Source organism: Lithobates pipiens, unplaced genomic scaffold (genome assembly GCF_037356315.1).
Source record: "Lithobates pipiens isolate NorthernLeopardFrog02 unplaced genomic scaffold, aLitPip1_a1.2 Scaffold_25, whole genome shotgun sequence".
Lineage (NCBI taxonomy): Eukaryota > Metazoa > Chordata > Amphibia > Anura > Ranidae > Lithobates > Lithobates pipiens.
Window position 1 is genome coordinate 224,088,745 of NW_027507787.1, and position 16,025 is coordinate 224,104,769.

General features: G+C 47.7%; 1 protein-coding gene across 2 annotated transcripts in view; it reads right to left on the reverse strand.

Annotated features, from left to right (window-relative positions):
* LOC143930916 (alpha-2-macroglobulin-like) overlaps positions 1-16,025 on the reverse strand; it is a 299,885-nt gene that overhangs the window by 223,522 nt on the left and 60,338 nt on the right. For both annotated transcript variants that reach the window (XM_077455603.1, XM_077455602.1), the window contains exons 3-4: positions 11,152-11,311; positions 9,773-9,825 (exon numbers count right to left, since the gene is read on the reverse strand). In XM_077455603.1, the coding sequence (XP_077311729.1) occupies positions 9,773-9,825; positions 11,152-11,311 (213 nt within the window). The remainder of the gene's footprint in view (positions 1-9,772; positions 9,826-11,151; positions 11,312-16,025) is intronic.

Consider the following 16,025-nt stretch of genomic DNA (forward strand, 5'->3'; position numbering starts at 1 on the left):
GGACTAACACGATGGGGCTAGACCAGTCACTATTGGATTCCTCAATAACATCTAGCTCCAACATTCTTTTAACTTCATTGTTGATGTCTTTTCTCTTGGCTTCAGGAATTCTGTACGGTTTGAGCTTGACACGTATCCCAGGTTCAGTAATAATATCATGCTCAACTGCTGACGTCATGCCAGGTAACTCTGAAAATTTCTCTCTATTCCTTATCAGGAACTCTCTAGCTTCATGTTTTTGGGAACAGGACAAGGTATCTGGAATTGTGACCTCAGGGATCAGAGGGGACTCAGTACCCTTAGGCGTTACAGGGAGGGACCTCGCAGTTAACGCCAGTCTATCCTTTCAGGGCTTTAACAGGTTTACATGGTAAACCTGCTCGGGCTTCCTTTTTCCTGGTTGATACACCTTGTAGTTGACTTCCCCAACTCTTTCAATTACTTCAAAGGGACCCTGCCACTTAGCCAGGAACTTGCTCTCAATAGTAGGAACCAACACCAGGACCCTGTCACCAGGTGAGAAAATCCGGAGTTGGGCCCCCCTGTTGTATATTCTCTGTTGGGCTGCCTCGGCCTGCAGTAAGTGTTCTTTTACCATCAGCATGATTGCTGCAATCCTCTCCAGCATTTGAGCGATGTGCTCAATGACACTTTTATGGGGTGTCTGCTCCCCCTCCCAAGTTTCTTTGGCTATGTCTAAAAGTCCCAGAGGGTGTCTCCCATAAAGCAACTCAAATGGAGAGTACCTCGTAGAGGACTGGGGAACCTCTATGATGGCAAACATCAAGTATGGTATTAGGAAGTCCCAGTTTTTCCCATCCTTGTCAACAACCTTTTTTAACATGCTCTTTAACATCTTATTGAAGCGTTCCACCAAGCCATCCGTTTGAGGATGGTACACTGAGGTTCGCAACTGTGTCACCTTAAACAACTTGCACAGCTCCCTAGTTTTTCGCGGCATAAATGGGGGGCCTTGGTCTGTAAGGACTTCTTTAGGGATGCCCACCCGACTGAACACCATAAACAGCTCTTTGGCAATGTTTTTAGCAGACACGGTGCGTAAGGGAACCACTTCAGGGTAACGGGTAGCATAATCCATGATTACTAGGATATGCTGATGACCCCGGGCAGACTTGGGGAGTGGACCCACAAGGTCCATGGCAATCCTCTCAAAGGGCACTTCAATAATAGGTAATGGCACTAAAGGACTTTGGAAGTGGGGTAGTGGGGCTGACATCTGACACACAGGACAGGATTGACAATAATTCTCAATATCTTTCTGTACCCCGGGCCAGTAAAACCTACGCAACACCCTTTCAGTAGTTTTTCAACCCCTAAATGGCCTCCTAGCAAGTGCACATGGGCAAGTTCCAACACCACCCGTCTGTATGGCTTAGGGACCACCAACTGTTCAATCACTTCATCATTCATTTTACATACATGATACAGTAAATCCTCATTGCTGCTGAAATAAGGAAAACAGGGCCTGTCCCCTGGTTCAACAGGTTCCTCATTAATCACTGTTACATTTTCCCAGGCCTGGGCAAGGGTCTGGTCTTTTCTTTGCTCAGTACCAAAATTTACTTTGGGCACATTAAGGTCAGCAAACTCCAACGTAGGCTCGGATTCAGCTCTACTGGTGGTGGGGACTTCCTCAGACTCCTCCAGTTCTCCTGCCATAACCGATAGAGGAAAACCTGGGGAGCCCTGAGAGGAATCCCCTGTACCCACCTTGTCAGTAGTGGCCAGGAGTTCTGGCTCTGCCACTGAGTCAGGTACTGCGACCGGGTCGGGACGATCCCACAGTTCCCAAAACTTAGGGAAGTCCCTACCAATGATGGCCCTGTGCACCAAGTTGGGGACAAGTCCAACCTGATGGGTCACCGTACCAGATCACAGCAATTTTTTTAGCATGACAATTCACAGGTTCAATCATTTCAGCTGTAACCAAATTCACTAGACTTCCAGAGTCCAGCAAGGCTGTAATAGGCTTATCATTAACAGTCATTTGGCACATTGGTTTTCCCATATTTGGTGCTGCAGCACATGAAACAGCTGAAAACATAGACTGTCTCCTAATGGAAAAATCGCACTGCATCAGTTCATCTGTCAATGGACAATTTGCTGCAACATGTCCCAGTTCTTGGCAACGAAAACACCTGACGTTTCCCCAGTTTGGTTTGCTGATAGGCAATTGCTTCCCTTGTTTGGGATGCCAAACTTCAATCCTGGAAATAAAATTCCTCCCCCCTATTTCCTTGCCATCTTTACCACCCACTTCTTTACCACCCTCTTCTTACTGGTTGCCTGGGGAGACCGTGGCTTTGGGTGGAAAGTCCGCGCAGTTGTAGGGGTGGTGACCAGGTTTTCTGCAGCAAAGTACCTTTCAACGAGTTCCACTGTTATTCCACTGTTCATTGTTATATCTATTCGATTTTCCATTTTATTTTTACATTCATTATCTTTATTTATTTATTTTTAATATTATTTTTATTTTCTTATTTTTATTATTTTTATTATTCATCTTCCATTTCCAATTCATTTTTATCTTATTTCCCGTTTTCGCTGACACTTTTTCTTTTCTTTTTTTTTTTTGCAACTAAGATTTGTAATCCTCTGCACCTGTATTTTAAGTGCCTCCTCCCCCTCCTCCTGTGCATGGTCTATATATATATATATCAGTATTTGTAGTTGTCCCACTTGCTTGATGAAGGAGCGCGGCTGTCAAATGATCTCAGCCTGTACGCCTACCTCATGAGGTCATCTCTCTCCGCCTGCACTCCAGACTTCGTGCTGCTTTGAACTGCGCTCCACGGCCGGCGTCTGTGCCACTTCCTGGCCGCTAGCGGCTACAGCGCCTCAGCTTGACGGACTATCAGATTACCACATCCATGCTCATCTTTTAAAGTGGCTGAATGCTCATACATCACATCCAATATGTGAGTTGTCTGTATTAAATATGTTTTTATAATTAAAGTGTATGTTATCTCTACACCCAGAGGCATGTCTTTCTTTGCTTCATTTGACCATTTATGGTCCATTTGAGAGACTGATTTTTCTGGACTGTTTATCTATTGATAATTTTTTTCAGTATTTTTAATATCAATCACTGTAGCGCAACACACCTTTATTTTGTTTAGTGCTCGATTGGTTGAAATTCAGTAGGAATTCCACCTGCCCGTAAACCGCTTGATTTGTGACATGCCCATATGCACATGCAGCAGAGGGCCATCAACGAGTACCAGTGAGTATGGCACAACAACAGGTGGCACAATGACAATGGCTGCTGTTAAAGGATGCATTCACTTTACTGTCATCATTTGAGGAGGCCACAAGGATGGTGACCCGTGACAATGCATGCATCAGTGACACAATCCCTATTGTGTTCCTGCTGGAGTAGACTCTGCATGACATTATGGACAGGGCATTGGAGTCAGAGTAGAGGAAGACTTCCTTTCTTCTCAAGGCTCTCTTTATGCAGACACCATTTCTGCCCCTCCACAGAATGCACAAGAGAAGAGAGAGGAGGATCCTGGAAGTTTTGAAGGCATTGAAGCAGAGCAAGTCATACGTTGACTCTAAAGAGATGGCTTTCCATCCCCAGGACCCTTGGGAGTAGTACGTGGCTGGGAGGAGGCAGTTCCAGATACTGTAATCTTCAGTGACCCCAAGGATCTCCTTCTTATGCCTCGGCAAACTTGTGGTGCATGGGCTTCCTCATCCTTCAAAGCCTGCGGAAGGATCCGAGAAGACGTGGCATCAAGGAGAAGGATTACAATTGGTTGGCTACCCTCCTTGACCACCGTTACAAGGGGAAAGTCTCGGAACTCATCCTGTCCCCACAGATGAAGCAGAAGATGAAATCTCTTGAGGACAACTTAAAGAGGAGTTTATGTAATGCCATTTATGACTCTGGTAGGTTAAAGTTTGATGGAAAAAGTTTTGAGGCTTCTGATGGTCAAGAGAGGAGCGGTGAAGAAGGGGGCCTCCTTAGTGATGCATCCTAAACATTTTTTAATCCTCACACCCAGGTTGTCAGCTTCCACATCATATTGGCATTGTCTGCATCATATGGTGGGAGATTATCTAGGGGCAAAAGCAGACATGGAGAGCTTTCCAGTTGACGATCCACTGGGTTACTGGGTCAGGAGAATAGACCACTGGTCAGAACTTGCCCTGTATGCAATTGAGCTGCTGGGCTGCCCTGCATCCAGCATGCTTTCTGAATGGGCATTCAGTCCTGCCAGAGGTTTTGTGACAGATAAGAGTGCGTGTCTGTCCACAGACTCCGTGGACTGGCTGACATTTATCAAAATTAATTAGTCCTGGATTAGCAGCAGCTATCAAGACCCTGGTGCTGATTAAGTGCTTTCTGGATCTGGAATCTCTGAAAGACTGTCTAGGCTGCCTAGCTTTGTGGGTGTTGATTTCATCTAGAAGAAATTTCTTTGGTGTAGGTTTTATGGGCACAATTAACACCTAAGGACTACTTTTTACACACCTGATTGACAGGTGCATACAATTTCAATATTTGACAGCAAGGCCAATTGTTGCTTTCATTAAGAGTACCTCTATAGGGTTACGGTGTGAAGGCACCACTGACAACCAAAGCCTATTTTTTCTGCACCGGTTACTTCTATCTAAAGTCTGTGAAAGAGACACCAGAATTTATTCAAAAAATCTTGAATCTTGTTCCGAGTGCACAAAATGTTGGCCTCATCATACAGATTGGCTACCCAAGCCATTGTTTAAAAAATAAAGAAAGCTTGAATGGAAAATTTAATTTTTGTTGGCTTTATATATGTCATTATTACTGCAGCAGGCCCTATACACAGTACAGATGTGTCACATTACAGGCAGACTGAAGGGACCCCCCAGGCACTACAGTATCTCACAAAAGTGAGTACACCCTCACATTTTTGTAAATATTTTATTTTATCTTTTCATGTGACAACACTGAACAAATTGTACTTTTCTACAATGTAAAGTAGAGAGTGTACAGCTTCTATAACAGTGTAAATTTGCTGTCTCTTCAAAATAACTCAACACAAAGCAGTTAATGTATAAACCGCTGGCAACAGAAGTGAGTACACCCCCTAAGTGAAAATGTCCAAATTGGGCCCAATTAGCCATTTTTCCTCCCCCAGTGTCATGTGACTCATTAGTGTTGCAAGGTCTTAGGTGTGAAGGTGATGCAGGTGTGTATAAATTTGGTGTTATCGCTCTCACTCTCTCATACTGGTCACCTCAAGTGCAACATGGCACCTCATGGCAAATAACTGTCTGAGGATCTGAAAAAAAGAATTGCTGCTATACATAAAGATGGCCTAGGCTATAAGAAGATTGCAAAGACCCTGAAACTGAGCTGGAGCTTGGTGGCCAAGACCATACAGAGGTTTAACAGGACAAGTTCCACTCAAAACAGGCCTCGCCATGGTCAAGCAAAGAAGTTAAGTGCATATGCCCCACATTATATCCAGAGGTTGTCTTTGGGAAATAGACGTATGAGTGCTGCCAGCATTGTTGCAAAGGTTGAAGGGGTGAGGGGTCAGCCTGTCAGTGCTCAGACCACAGGCCGCACACTGCATCAAATTTGCCTGCATGGCTGTCGTCCCAGAAGGAAGCCTCTTCTAAAGATGATGCACAAGAAAGCCCACAAACAGTTTGCTGAAGACAAGAAGACTAAGGCCGCGTACACACGGGCGGACTGTTCGCCCAACCTTGTCCGCTGAACAGTGTTTGGGCGGACAGTCCGCTCGTGTGTGGGCTTTCAGCGGACAGTTTCAGCGGACAGTTGGACGGACAAAGTCTTTCGGAAATTCCGAAAAACTGTCCGCTGAAACTGTGTTTGAGCGAACAGTCCGCCCGTGTGTGGGCCTGTCCGCTGTACTTTCGAAATGAGCGGACTGTTCCCGCTCGGAAAGTCCGCCCATTTCGAGCGCGTGTACAGGTAGGCGGGGCCCGCGAAGGAGACGTCGCGGGCTCCGCCGCCTGGAATGGGCTTAAAGGGGAACCCCAACGCCGAAAAAAATCGGCGTGGGGGTTCCCCCAAAGTCCACACCAGACCCTTGTCCGAGCACGCTACCCGGCCGGCCAGGAAAGGGGGGCGAGCGAGCGCGCCCCCCCTCCTGAGCCGTACCAGGCCGCGTGCCCTCAACATGGGGGGGTGCCTTGGGGAAGGGGGGGCCGCGCGGCCCCCCCACCCCAAAGCACCTTGTCCCCATGTTGATGAGGACAAGGGCCTCTTCCCGACAACCCTGGCCGTTGGTTGTCGGGGTCTGCGGGCGGGGGGCTTATCGGAATCCGGGAGCCCCCTTTAAGAAGGGGGCCCCCGGATACCGGCACCCCACCCTATGTGAATGAGTATGGGGTACAATGTACCCCTACCCATTCACCTGTGAAATAAAGTACAAAAAAAAACACAACACAGGGAAAAAATATTTTATTGCACAGCTCCGGGGGTCTTCCGTCTTCGGGGGTCTTCTCGCCGGACTCCTCCGCTATCTGTGTGTAGCTCTTTTACTAGCGGAGGAGTCCGGCTTTCTTCCTCCCTGCCGCCGGCCTCTTCTCCCGACTTCGGGGGTCTTGTCCCCCTCTTCGGTTCTTCTGCCGGGCCACCGCGCCTTCTTGTAGCTCTTTTACAGGCGGTGGCCCGGTCTTCTGTCGCCGCTGTCGTCGCCGCCGCCGCCGCCTTCCGTTCTTGTTCTTGTTCTTCTTCTTCTTCTCCTGGAGATGTTGACTCGACGAGCTCTCCGGCCGGAATGCCAGAGCCGCGCTGTGCGGTCACTTATATAGTGACAATGGGGCGGTGTCACATGGTATATGTCACATGGGTTGGTCACATGGGTTGATGTCACATGGGGACTATGACATCGTAAGGGGGCGGGGTCACCATGTGACCAACCCATGTGACATATACCATGTGACACCGCCCCATTGTCACTATATAAGTGACCGCACAGCGCGGCTCTGGCATTCCGGCCGGAGAGCTCGTCGAGTCAACATCTCCAGGAGAAGAAGAAGAACAACAAGAAGAAGAACAAGAACGGAAGGCGGCGGCGGCGGCGACGACAGCGGCGACAGAAGACCGGGCCATCGCCTGTAAAAGAGCTACAAGAAGGCGCGGTGGCCCGGCAGAAGAACCGAAGGCGGCGACAGAAGAACGGAAGGCAGCGGCGACAGAAGACCGGGCCACCGCCTGTAAAAGAGCTACAAGAAGGCGCGGTGGCCCGGCAGAAGAACCGAAGAGGGGGACAAGACCCCCGAAGTCGGGAGAAGAGGCCGGCGGCGGGGAGGAAGAAAGCCGGACTCCTCCGCTAGTAAAAGAGCTACACACAGATAGCGGAGGAGTCCGGCGAGAAGACCCCCGAAGACGGAAGACCCCCCGGAGCTGTGCAATAAAATATTTTTTCCCTGTGTTGTGTTTTTTTTTGTACTTTATTTCACAGGTGAATGGGTAGGGGTACATTGTACCCCATACTCATTCACATAGGGTGGGGGCCGGTATCCGGGGGCCCCCTTCTTAAAGGGGGCTCCCGGATTCCGATAAGCCCCCCGCCCGCAGACCCCGACAACCAACGGCCAGGGTTGTCGGGAAGAGGCCCTTGTCCTCATCAACATGGGGACAAGGTGCTTTGGGGTGGGGGGGCCGCGCGGCCCCCCCTTCCCCAAGGCACCTCCCCATGTTGAGGGCACGCGGCCTGGTACGGCTCAGGAGGGGGGGCGCGCTCGCTCGCCCCCCCTTTCCTGGCCGGCCGGGTAGCGTGCTCGGACAAGGGTCTGGTGTGGACTTTGGGGGAACCCCCACGCCGATTTTTTTCGGCGTTGGGGTTCCCCTTTAAGCCCATTCCAGGCGGCGGAGCCCGCGACGTCTCCTTCGCGGGCCCCGCCTACCTGTACACGCGCTCGAAATGGGCGGATTTGCCTCCTCCTTACGTGGGCGAGTCCGTTCATTTCAAAAGTTGAGCGAACTGTTTGGCAAACAGTTTGCTGAAACAGTCCGCTCGTGTGTGGGCAAGTCCGCTCATGCAAATTTTGAGCGGACTGTTTGCCGAAACTGTTTGACGAACAAGGTTGGGCAAACAGTCCGCGCGTGTGTAAGCGGCCTAAGGACATGGATTACTGGAACCATGTCCTGTGGTCTGATGAGACCAAGATAAACTTATTTGGTTCAGATGGTGTGAAGCGTGTGTGATGGAAACCAGGTGAGGAGTAAAAAGATGTGTGTCTTGCCTACAGTCAAGCATGGTGGTGGGAGTGTCATGATCTGGGGCTGCATGAGTGCTGCTATTTCTGGGGAGCTACAGTTCATTGAGGGAACCGTGAATGCCAACATCTACTGTTACATTCTGAAGCAGAACATGATCCCCTCCCTTCGGAGACTGGGCCACAGGGCAGTAATCCAACATGATAACAACCCCAAATACACCTCCAAGAAGACCACTGCCTTGCTAAAGAAGTTGGGGGTAAAGGTGAAGGACTGGCCAAGAATTTCTCCAGACCTAATCCCTATTGAGCATCTGTGGGGCATCCTCAAACGGAAGGTGGAGGAGTGCAAGGTCTCTAACATTCACCAGCTCTGTCATGTCATCATGGAGGAGTAGAAGAGGACTCCAGTGGCAACCTGTGAAGCTCTGGTGAGCTTCACAAGCGATGCAGTGCCGAATCGCAAAAATTGCTCTGGTCTTTGGCCAGCAAAATGGTCGGGGGCTTAAGTGGTTAATGGCTGTATGTTGAGTTATTTTTGAGGGAAAATAACAGAAAATGTATATATATTTATTTATACAAGGTGTACACTCACTACTTTACATTGTAGCAAAGTGTAATTTCTTCAGTGTTGTCACATGAAAAGATATAATAAAATATTTAAAAAAAATGTGAGGGGTGTATTCACTTTTGTGAGATACTGTATACAGCTATTTAAAGGATTTTCTCATTTTTTTATTGTTATTTCTAATTTTTATAGTTTCACCTTAAGCATCAGTAAATTTTAAAAATTATGTTTTTTACAAACTTTTTTTTCATTGATACATGTCCCCCAGGGCAGTACCCGGACCCCATTACCATTGTATGCCAAATTACTTGCATATAAGCCTTCAAAATGGGCACTGAGTTTTACAGTTTGGGTCCCATAGACTTCAATGGGGTTCATTATTCGGTTCCAACCATTTGCGATGTAGAAAGTTCTGCTGCGAACAGAACAGGGGGTCGTTCAGCCCATCTCTAATATCATCAGATGGAGAAATTCTAGTTGAGGAAGGCTAATCTAAGTGCACCTTTAGGAACCTTAAACCCAAGGGGGCTCAGTAATGTAAAGGCTGGCCAGAGCACAGTTACAGCTTGCTTGTGCCATTTCCCACCCGGCTTTCAATTGGTCACTCAATGAAATGGGCTACCTCATTGACCGATAGGTTGAAGTTAAGGTTTCCATAATTAAGCATCCCTTTTTACTAGGTGTCTGCATTTAGCTTGTGCCAGTTTAGTGTTGAGATGCACAATGATAGCACCTTTCTGTACTCAGAATACAGCGGGTTCTCTATTCAGCCTCTTAAACACCAGGATCAGACTTTTTTTTATCCCTCTGTTCCTGGCAGAGATCTATAATCCACACCGGTTACACCACACTGAAGATTGGGATGGTGCTTCTGCTAGGCTAGTTAAAGATTTCCTGATATAACACACACACACACACACACACACACACACACACACACACACACACACACACACACACACACACACACACACACTTCTCCCAAAGACATTTACTTACCACAGTATCTTTGGGTTTAAGATCTTCATTAATGGATAGAATTCTGAAGTTTACTGTAAAAGACAAATATAAAATGTTATAATTTGATGGGATCTATCCTAGTTATTTAAAAAGTCTTTCCAGGGTTTAAGTTCAAGGTTTTCATCATCTAAGCCATGGGATTTCTGGTCCAATGAAATATATTTGGACTTTGTAGGAGGCGTAAAGTGATTCTAAAGGCAAAATGTTATTTTATTTTTTTAAATAAAAAAAGAGGGTATATTTACCTGCTCTGTGCAACGATATTGCACAGAGTTGTCCCTTACCTATTCTTTGGCAGTCCCCCCCCCTTTCTTCCTGTGGGTGCTCCCATAGCAGATGGTGTACTATGGAGGCACTCATGTAGGTGTGCTTCTGTGCAGGCTGTGTGCGTCCATAGACACGCACAGCACTGCTTGGCCACACGCCCAGCTCTCTCCTCAAAGGATTTTCAAAAAGGGGAAAAACAAAGGTATGCAAAACTGTAATGAACCAATTTGGGGGTTGGTGAAATGTCAGGGGTCTAAAATAACCCCTGATAGATAACACAACTTAAGTTATGAATGAACACAGGAGTGATTGGTACTGATCACTCATTGTGTTCATTCAGGAAAGGAAGGGGTTGGTAACATGACATGTTTTTTAACCATCAGAGTCTGGGACACAGTTCTCCTATAACGTCATGGTCAGTGAAGTAACCATGAAGTTATAGAAGGAGGGATGCAACCAACACAAGGCTTACTGACCTGGCCAGCTTGTTGTGTAGGTGCAAAGAAGTGTGGTAGGCAGTAAACACTCAGAGTCCCAATTTGCAGAAAGCATTGTATTGAAGCACTAGGTCAACAGCACAAACAGCCCGGCAGGAGGCTCACACTTCTTATGCCACTTACAACCATACAGCATATAAACAGTGATCAAAAGACTCTGGGATACCGACAGTGTCTGCCACGAGGAGCAAAGTACGGCCTGGCTGGTCTAGCCCAAATGGGAAGCTTCCTGAAGAGGTAAACACGGCCTTGCTCTCTCCCTACTCCTCTGTAGCTGCTGCAGACGAGCACCGCCTACAGTGGAGAATGTAGACTGCACCCGCCTACAAGCTGAAAATGGTTCTGTACTACCTTATGATGTACATCCATAGCAGCAAAAAATAATAAAAGTTGTATTGTTTTTAATAGTCTTTGGTTAAAAAAATATATTATGATTGCCATTTTCATGGCCTTGCTCTGTGTATTGCATATACACCTGGGCTTTCAGGTCTAGCAATGACCCTGGCGTAGACTATTGTACATGGCACGTGCATCTAACTGTTTTGCTTATTTCCTGGAATAGAACATGCCTGAAAATTTTGATGGAACAGTTACCAGTTTGTCCTGGTTTGTACACAGCTTTGTCTGTCTGAACTAGAAGGCTGGATCTTGTCTTCTTCACCAGAACTTTAGTGCTCTTCACTACGGTTTCCCCTGCATTCTCTATGGAGATGTTCAATGTGGCGACCACCTCTGACTCTACAGACTTGATAACCTTAGCAAGAAAAAAAAAAAAATAGGTTAGGAGTTGTTTTCTAGGGCGTGTTACTTAAAAATAAAAACCCGATTAGGCTCAATCATCATCATTCGTGAACGAAAAAATTGCCACAGTCCGCTGTATATCAAATTATCAAAATATTTATTTATTTTAGAAAAAAGTAAGGGAAATTGACACATTTAAATCATCATACAATCATGAGTACTAATAAAACATCATGGCCACCTCTCGGGTCGTGCAGCTCAAACCACATAATTCAAAGATTGTAGATAGAGAAAAGGCCCATATCCATCCTGATCATATGAAGGGAAAGGGGGTCATGTATTGGTGTATGGCACCAAGATTGTAGTGGTAATTTCTGCAAAGGAAAGGACGAAGCTCCAAGAATCCTATTTGAAAAATTATAAAATGATAGGTTGTGGGATTTCCAGGAAGTCTATGCAATCTGGTCAAGGTGGAAGACCAACAGGGAAAATTGGTGTGTAGTTGAAGGTATTATTATGACGGGGGCGCATACGCAGCTTCTGACATGGCGAATATGTTGTGAGTGAGCTCCAGGTCCCGTCTGCTCTCCGTGACCACCGTGCAGATACACTGTCCTGCAAAAGCATCGGGGTAAGCCTAACCATCTCCACCACTCCTTGGGCACCCCATGGGAAAGATTGGGCAGCAGCAACTTTGCTATTATCCGCTGTTTGGGCCACGATCGGGAACAGAGGAAGCCAGTAATCTCACTACTAAACCTATGCCTGGGACTAAGCCTCCCCCTGTCAGGCTATTTTAACCCCGGAAATACTGGATGACAAGTTGCAGAACCTCCTGCAACAAATCACCCGCAACATTGAGGCGGAGGTGGGCAAGATCTCTCTGGAACTGTGGGGGGAAATCACCCAAGTAGGTGAGCGTACTGTTGCATTGGAGAATAAGTTTGATGAGCTGGTGAATTATGTACAGGTTCTTGAGGAAGAAAACTCTACCCTAAAACACTCAGCCTCCCAACTATATTTGCAAAAATAGGATTTAGAGAACAGGGAGAGGCACCAAAACCTGCGCTTATGAGGTATCCCTGAAACAGTGGGTGACAAAACTCTATGCCCCTATCTCCTGGGCCTTTTTAATACACTGGCCCCCACGGTGGTGGGTGTTGACTGGCATTTGGATAGGGCCCACAGATCCTTAGACTCTAAACCTCTGGCCAGAGCTAGGCCCAGGGATGTAATTGTACGGTTTCACATCTATGACAGTAAGGAGGCTTTAACCCTGGCCACGCCCAACAAGTCCCAGATTACATATAAGGGGGTAAAGATCCAGATATTTAGTGACCTTTCTCCCATCACGTTATCCAAACGAAAAAAATCTTCGCCCTATCACAGCACATCTACAAAATCATAGAGTCCCATACTGCTGGGGATTCCCCTTCCGTCTCATCGTTTCAAAAGAGGGAGCCTGTGACAGAACCCACTGTCATTGTGTGTTTTGGAAGGGGCTGTGTGCTCGCCTACTACCCACAGACTATGGCCCAGCAAAGAATGTGAGATTTGGAGGGCTATTTGACGCCTCCCACCACCTGGAGAAGATGCCATCTCTAGACATTTGTGTCTGCGGTCGCTAGTTCCTCGGAACCGGGTGAATGCTGTATCTGTGGCTGAGCTCATGGAGTAGTTTCCGGCTACCTAAACTTATTGGCCTGGCTGGGTTAAATATATACTTTTATTCCACAAACAATGTACTTTTAACTGATAAAGGCACATACAAGATGGTGATATTCCCAAAGCGTGGGACTATGAGACTTGGGGACAAAATGGCATTGAGATAATGTAATGTAATGCTACATCACTTCTCCCCCATCCCCCCTCCTGTTGCTCTGTTTAATTGTGTTGGGTCATGGCACGTAGACAAAGGTCTGGAGACACATCTCGGCAGGGGCTGTGTAAGGAGGGACTGTCTGCTTATCATAATCCCTTCATGTGTTTAAAGTGGTTGTAAACAAAAAAAAAAAAAAGAAAAAAAAAAAAGTGGTTGTAAACCCTTAAAAACCACTTTGACCTACAGGTAAGCCTAGATTAAGGCTTACCTATAGGTCCAAGAAATATCTCCTAAACCTACACGGTTTAGGAGATATTTGCCGAAAGACAGGCACCGCTGTCTACGGCGCATGCACCATAGACAGCAGCGTGCAGGCGCACTGAGCGCGCCGCATTTAACGGCTATATGCCGCAAGTGGTGGCTCCCGTGCGCATGCGCGCGAGTGACGTCATCGCGGCTCCGACGAATGACAGCGCTGGAGCAGCAAGACTCACCAAGAAGATGGAGGCTTTGGACTACAGGGGACAGCGGTGACTTCGCTGGCTCCTGTGTCAGGTAAGTGACACATAATGGACTACTATGCGATGCATAGTAGTCCATTATGCTTTACCTTTGCAGGGAATCAAAGAGGAAGTAAACCCATCAGGGTTTACTTCTTCTTTAAACTGTAGTTGTCTGAATATACAAGTGTTGAGTTTCCATTGGTTCTTCCTTGTCCCCTAGTCCCTCTATGACAAGGCTAAGGGCAATTGGACACTACCCCAATGTTCATTCCCCCAGCAGAAGTGCTGGCTATGGGAGAGAGTGCTGCTGGCCTCTGCCCACCCTCAGGGAGGGTGGGATGACCTCAGTGAGCTGTTTTCCCAGCGGAAGATATCCCCACTGGGAGTGGAGAAAACCATTCTCCCTCCCCAGCAATTAGACACTACCCCAGTGTTCATCTCCCCAGCAGAAGTGCTGGCTATGGGGCAGAGCGCTGTTGGTCTCTGCCCAGCATCAGAAAAGGAGATGGAGTGTCCGGGAGATAATCCCTGCACGATATCTCCCCAGCGGCTGGAAACTACACCAGGAGAAAAGCAAGTACCTTTTCCTCCTCAGTGACTTAGCACTACCAGCCTATGCTCCCTACCAGCTGAAGCGCTGGCATTGGGGCAGGGGATTATTCAGCTCCCCCAATACTTGCAACTAGGCCCTGGTTCATGGAAGTGCGGTCAGCTTTTCCCACTTTGCAGTGGCTGGTTTTATTCACCGGAGACCATATGTGCGGTTTTTCTCCCCAGCGCCAGAGTCATACTTTTCCTTTTCCTGTTTGCCTGGGTTGGGAATTTGTGACTAATGCAGGTCCAGAACAGTTGAGGGTCAGGGATCTGCTTAGTCTGTTTTTAAAAGGGGAGAAATGTGACAGAACCCACTGTCATTGTGTGTTTTGGAAGGGGCTGTGGGCTCGCCTTCTACCCACAGACTATGGCCCAGAAGAGAACGTGAGATTTGGAGGGCTATTTGGCATCTCCCATCACCTGGAGAAGATGCCACCTCCAGATATTTGTGTCCGCGGTTGCCGGTTCATCAGGATCGGGTAAATGCGGTATCTGTGGTTGGGCCCGTGGAGTAGTTTCAAGCTACCTAAACCCAGAGCTTGAGTCCTGCGGGAACACATGGGAACGGCGTTCCTGTACTATTTCCACAATGGGAACGCCGTTCCCATTAGCCGCCTGAGGCTATTCAGCGTGTAGTCCGCTGCTACTGGGCCACCCGAGTGACTGGTTGCTAGGCTAGGACCGCTCCGCGTCTAGCAACCGGTCACATAACGTCGGCCGTACACGTGGGCACGCACTGGAGTCAGTGGGCAGTGTGCATACTGCCTCCAGCGCAGCCAGCGACAGACACACGCCGCTGGGATCCGGACAGTCTCCTCCCTCCCCTCTACTCAGTGCCAGACAGTCCAGGCCTCCTGGAGCAACAGCCGCTGCACTGCTACCAGTTTACTTCTCTCCCAAGAAGTAAACCAGGTTAGTCACTATTGTGTTATTAAGTTGCACTCTGCAATACCCCGCCAATACTCTGCAATACCCTGCCAATACTCTGCATTACCCAATACTCTGCAATACCCGCCAATATTCTGCATACCCCAATACTCTGCAATACCCGCCAATACTCTGCATTACCCAATACTCTGCAATACCCGCCAATACTCGGCATTACCCAATACTCTGCAATACCCCGCCAATACTCTGCAATACCCTGCCAATACTCTGCATTACCCAATACTCTGTAATACCAGCCAATACTCTGCATTACCCAATACTCTGAAATACCCTGCCAATACTCTGCAATACCCCGCCAATACTCTGCAATACCCCACCAATACTCTGCAATACCCCGCCAATACAATACCCTGCCACTCTGCATTACCCTGCCAATACTCTGCATTACCCAATACTCTGCAATACTCGCCAATACTCTGCATTAGCCAATACTCTGCAATACCCCGCCAATACTCTGCAATACCCTGCCAATACTCTGCAATACCCTGCCAATACTCTGCAATACCCCGCCAATACTCTGCATTACCCCGCCAATACTCTGCATTACCCAATACTCTGCAATACCCCGCCAATACTCTGCAATACCGTGCCAATACTCTGCAATACCCTGCCGATACTCTGCATTACCCAATACTCTGCAATACCCCGCCAATACTCTGCAATACCCCGCCAACACTCTTCAATACCCTGCCAATACTCTGCAATACCCTGCCAATAATCCGCAATACCCTGCCAATACTCTGCATTACCCAATACTCTGCAATACCCTGCCAATACGCCGCAATACCCAATACTCTGCATTACCCAATACTCTGCAATACCCTGCCAGTACTCTGCAATACCCTGCCAATACTCTGCAA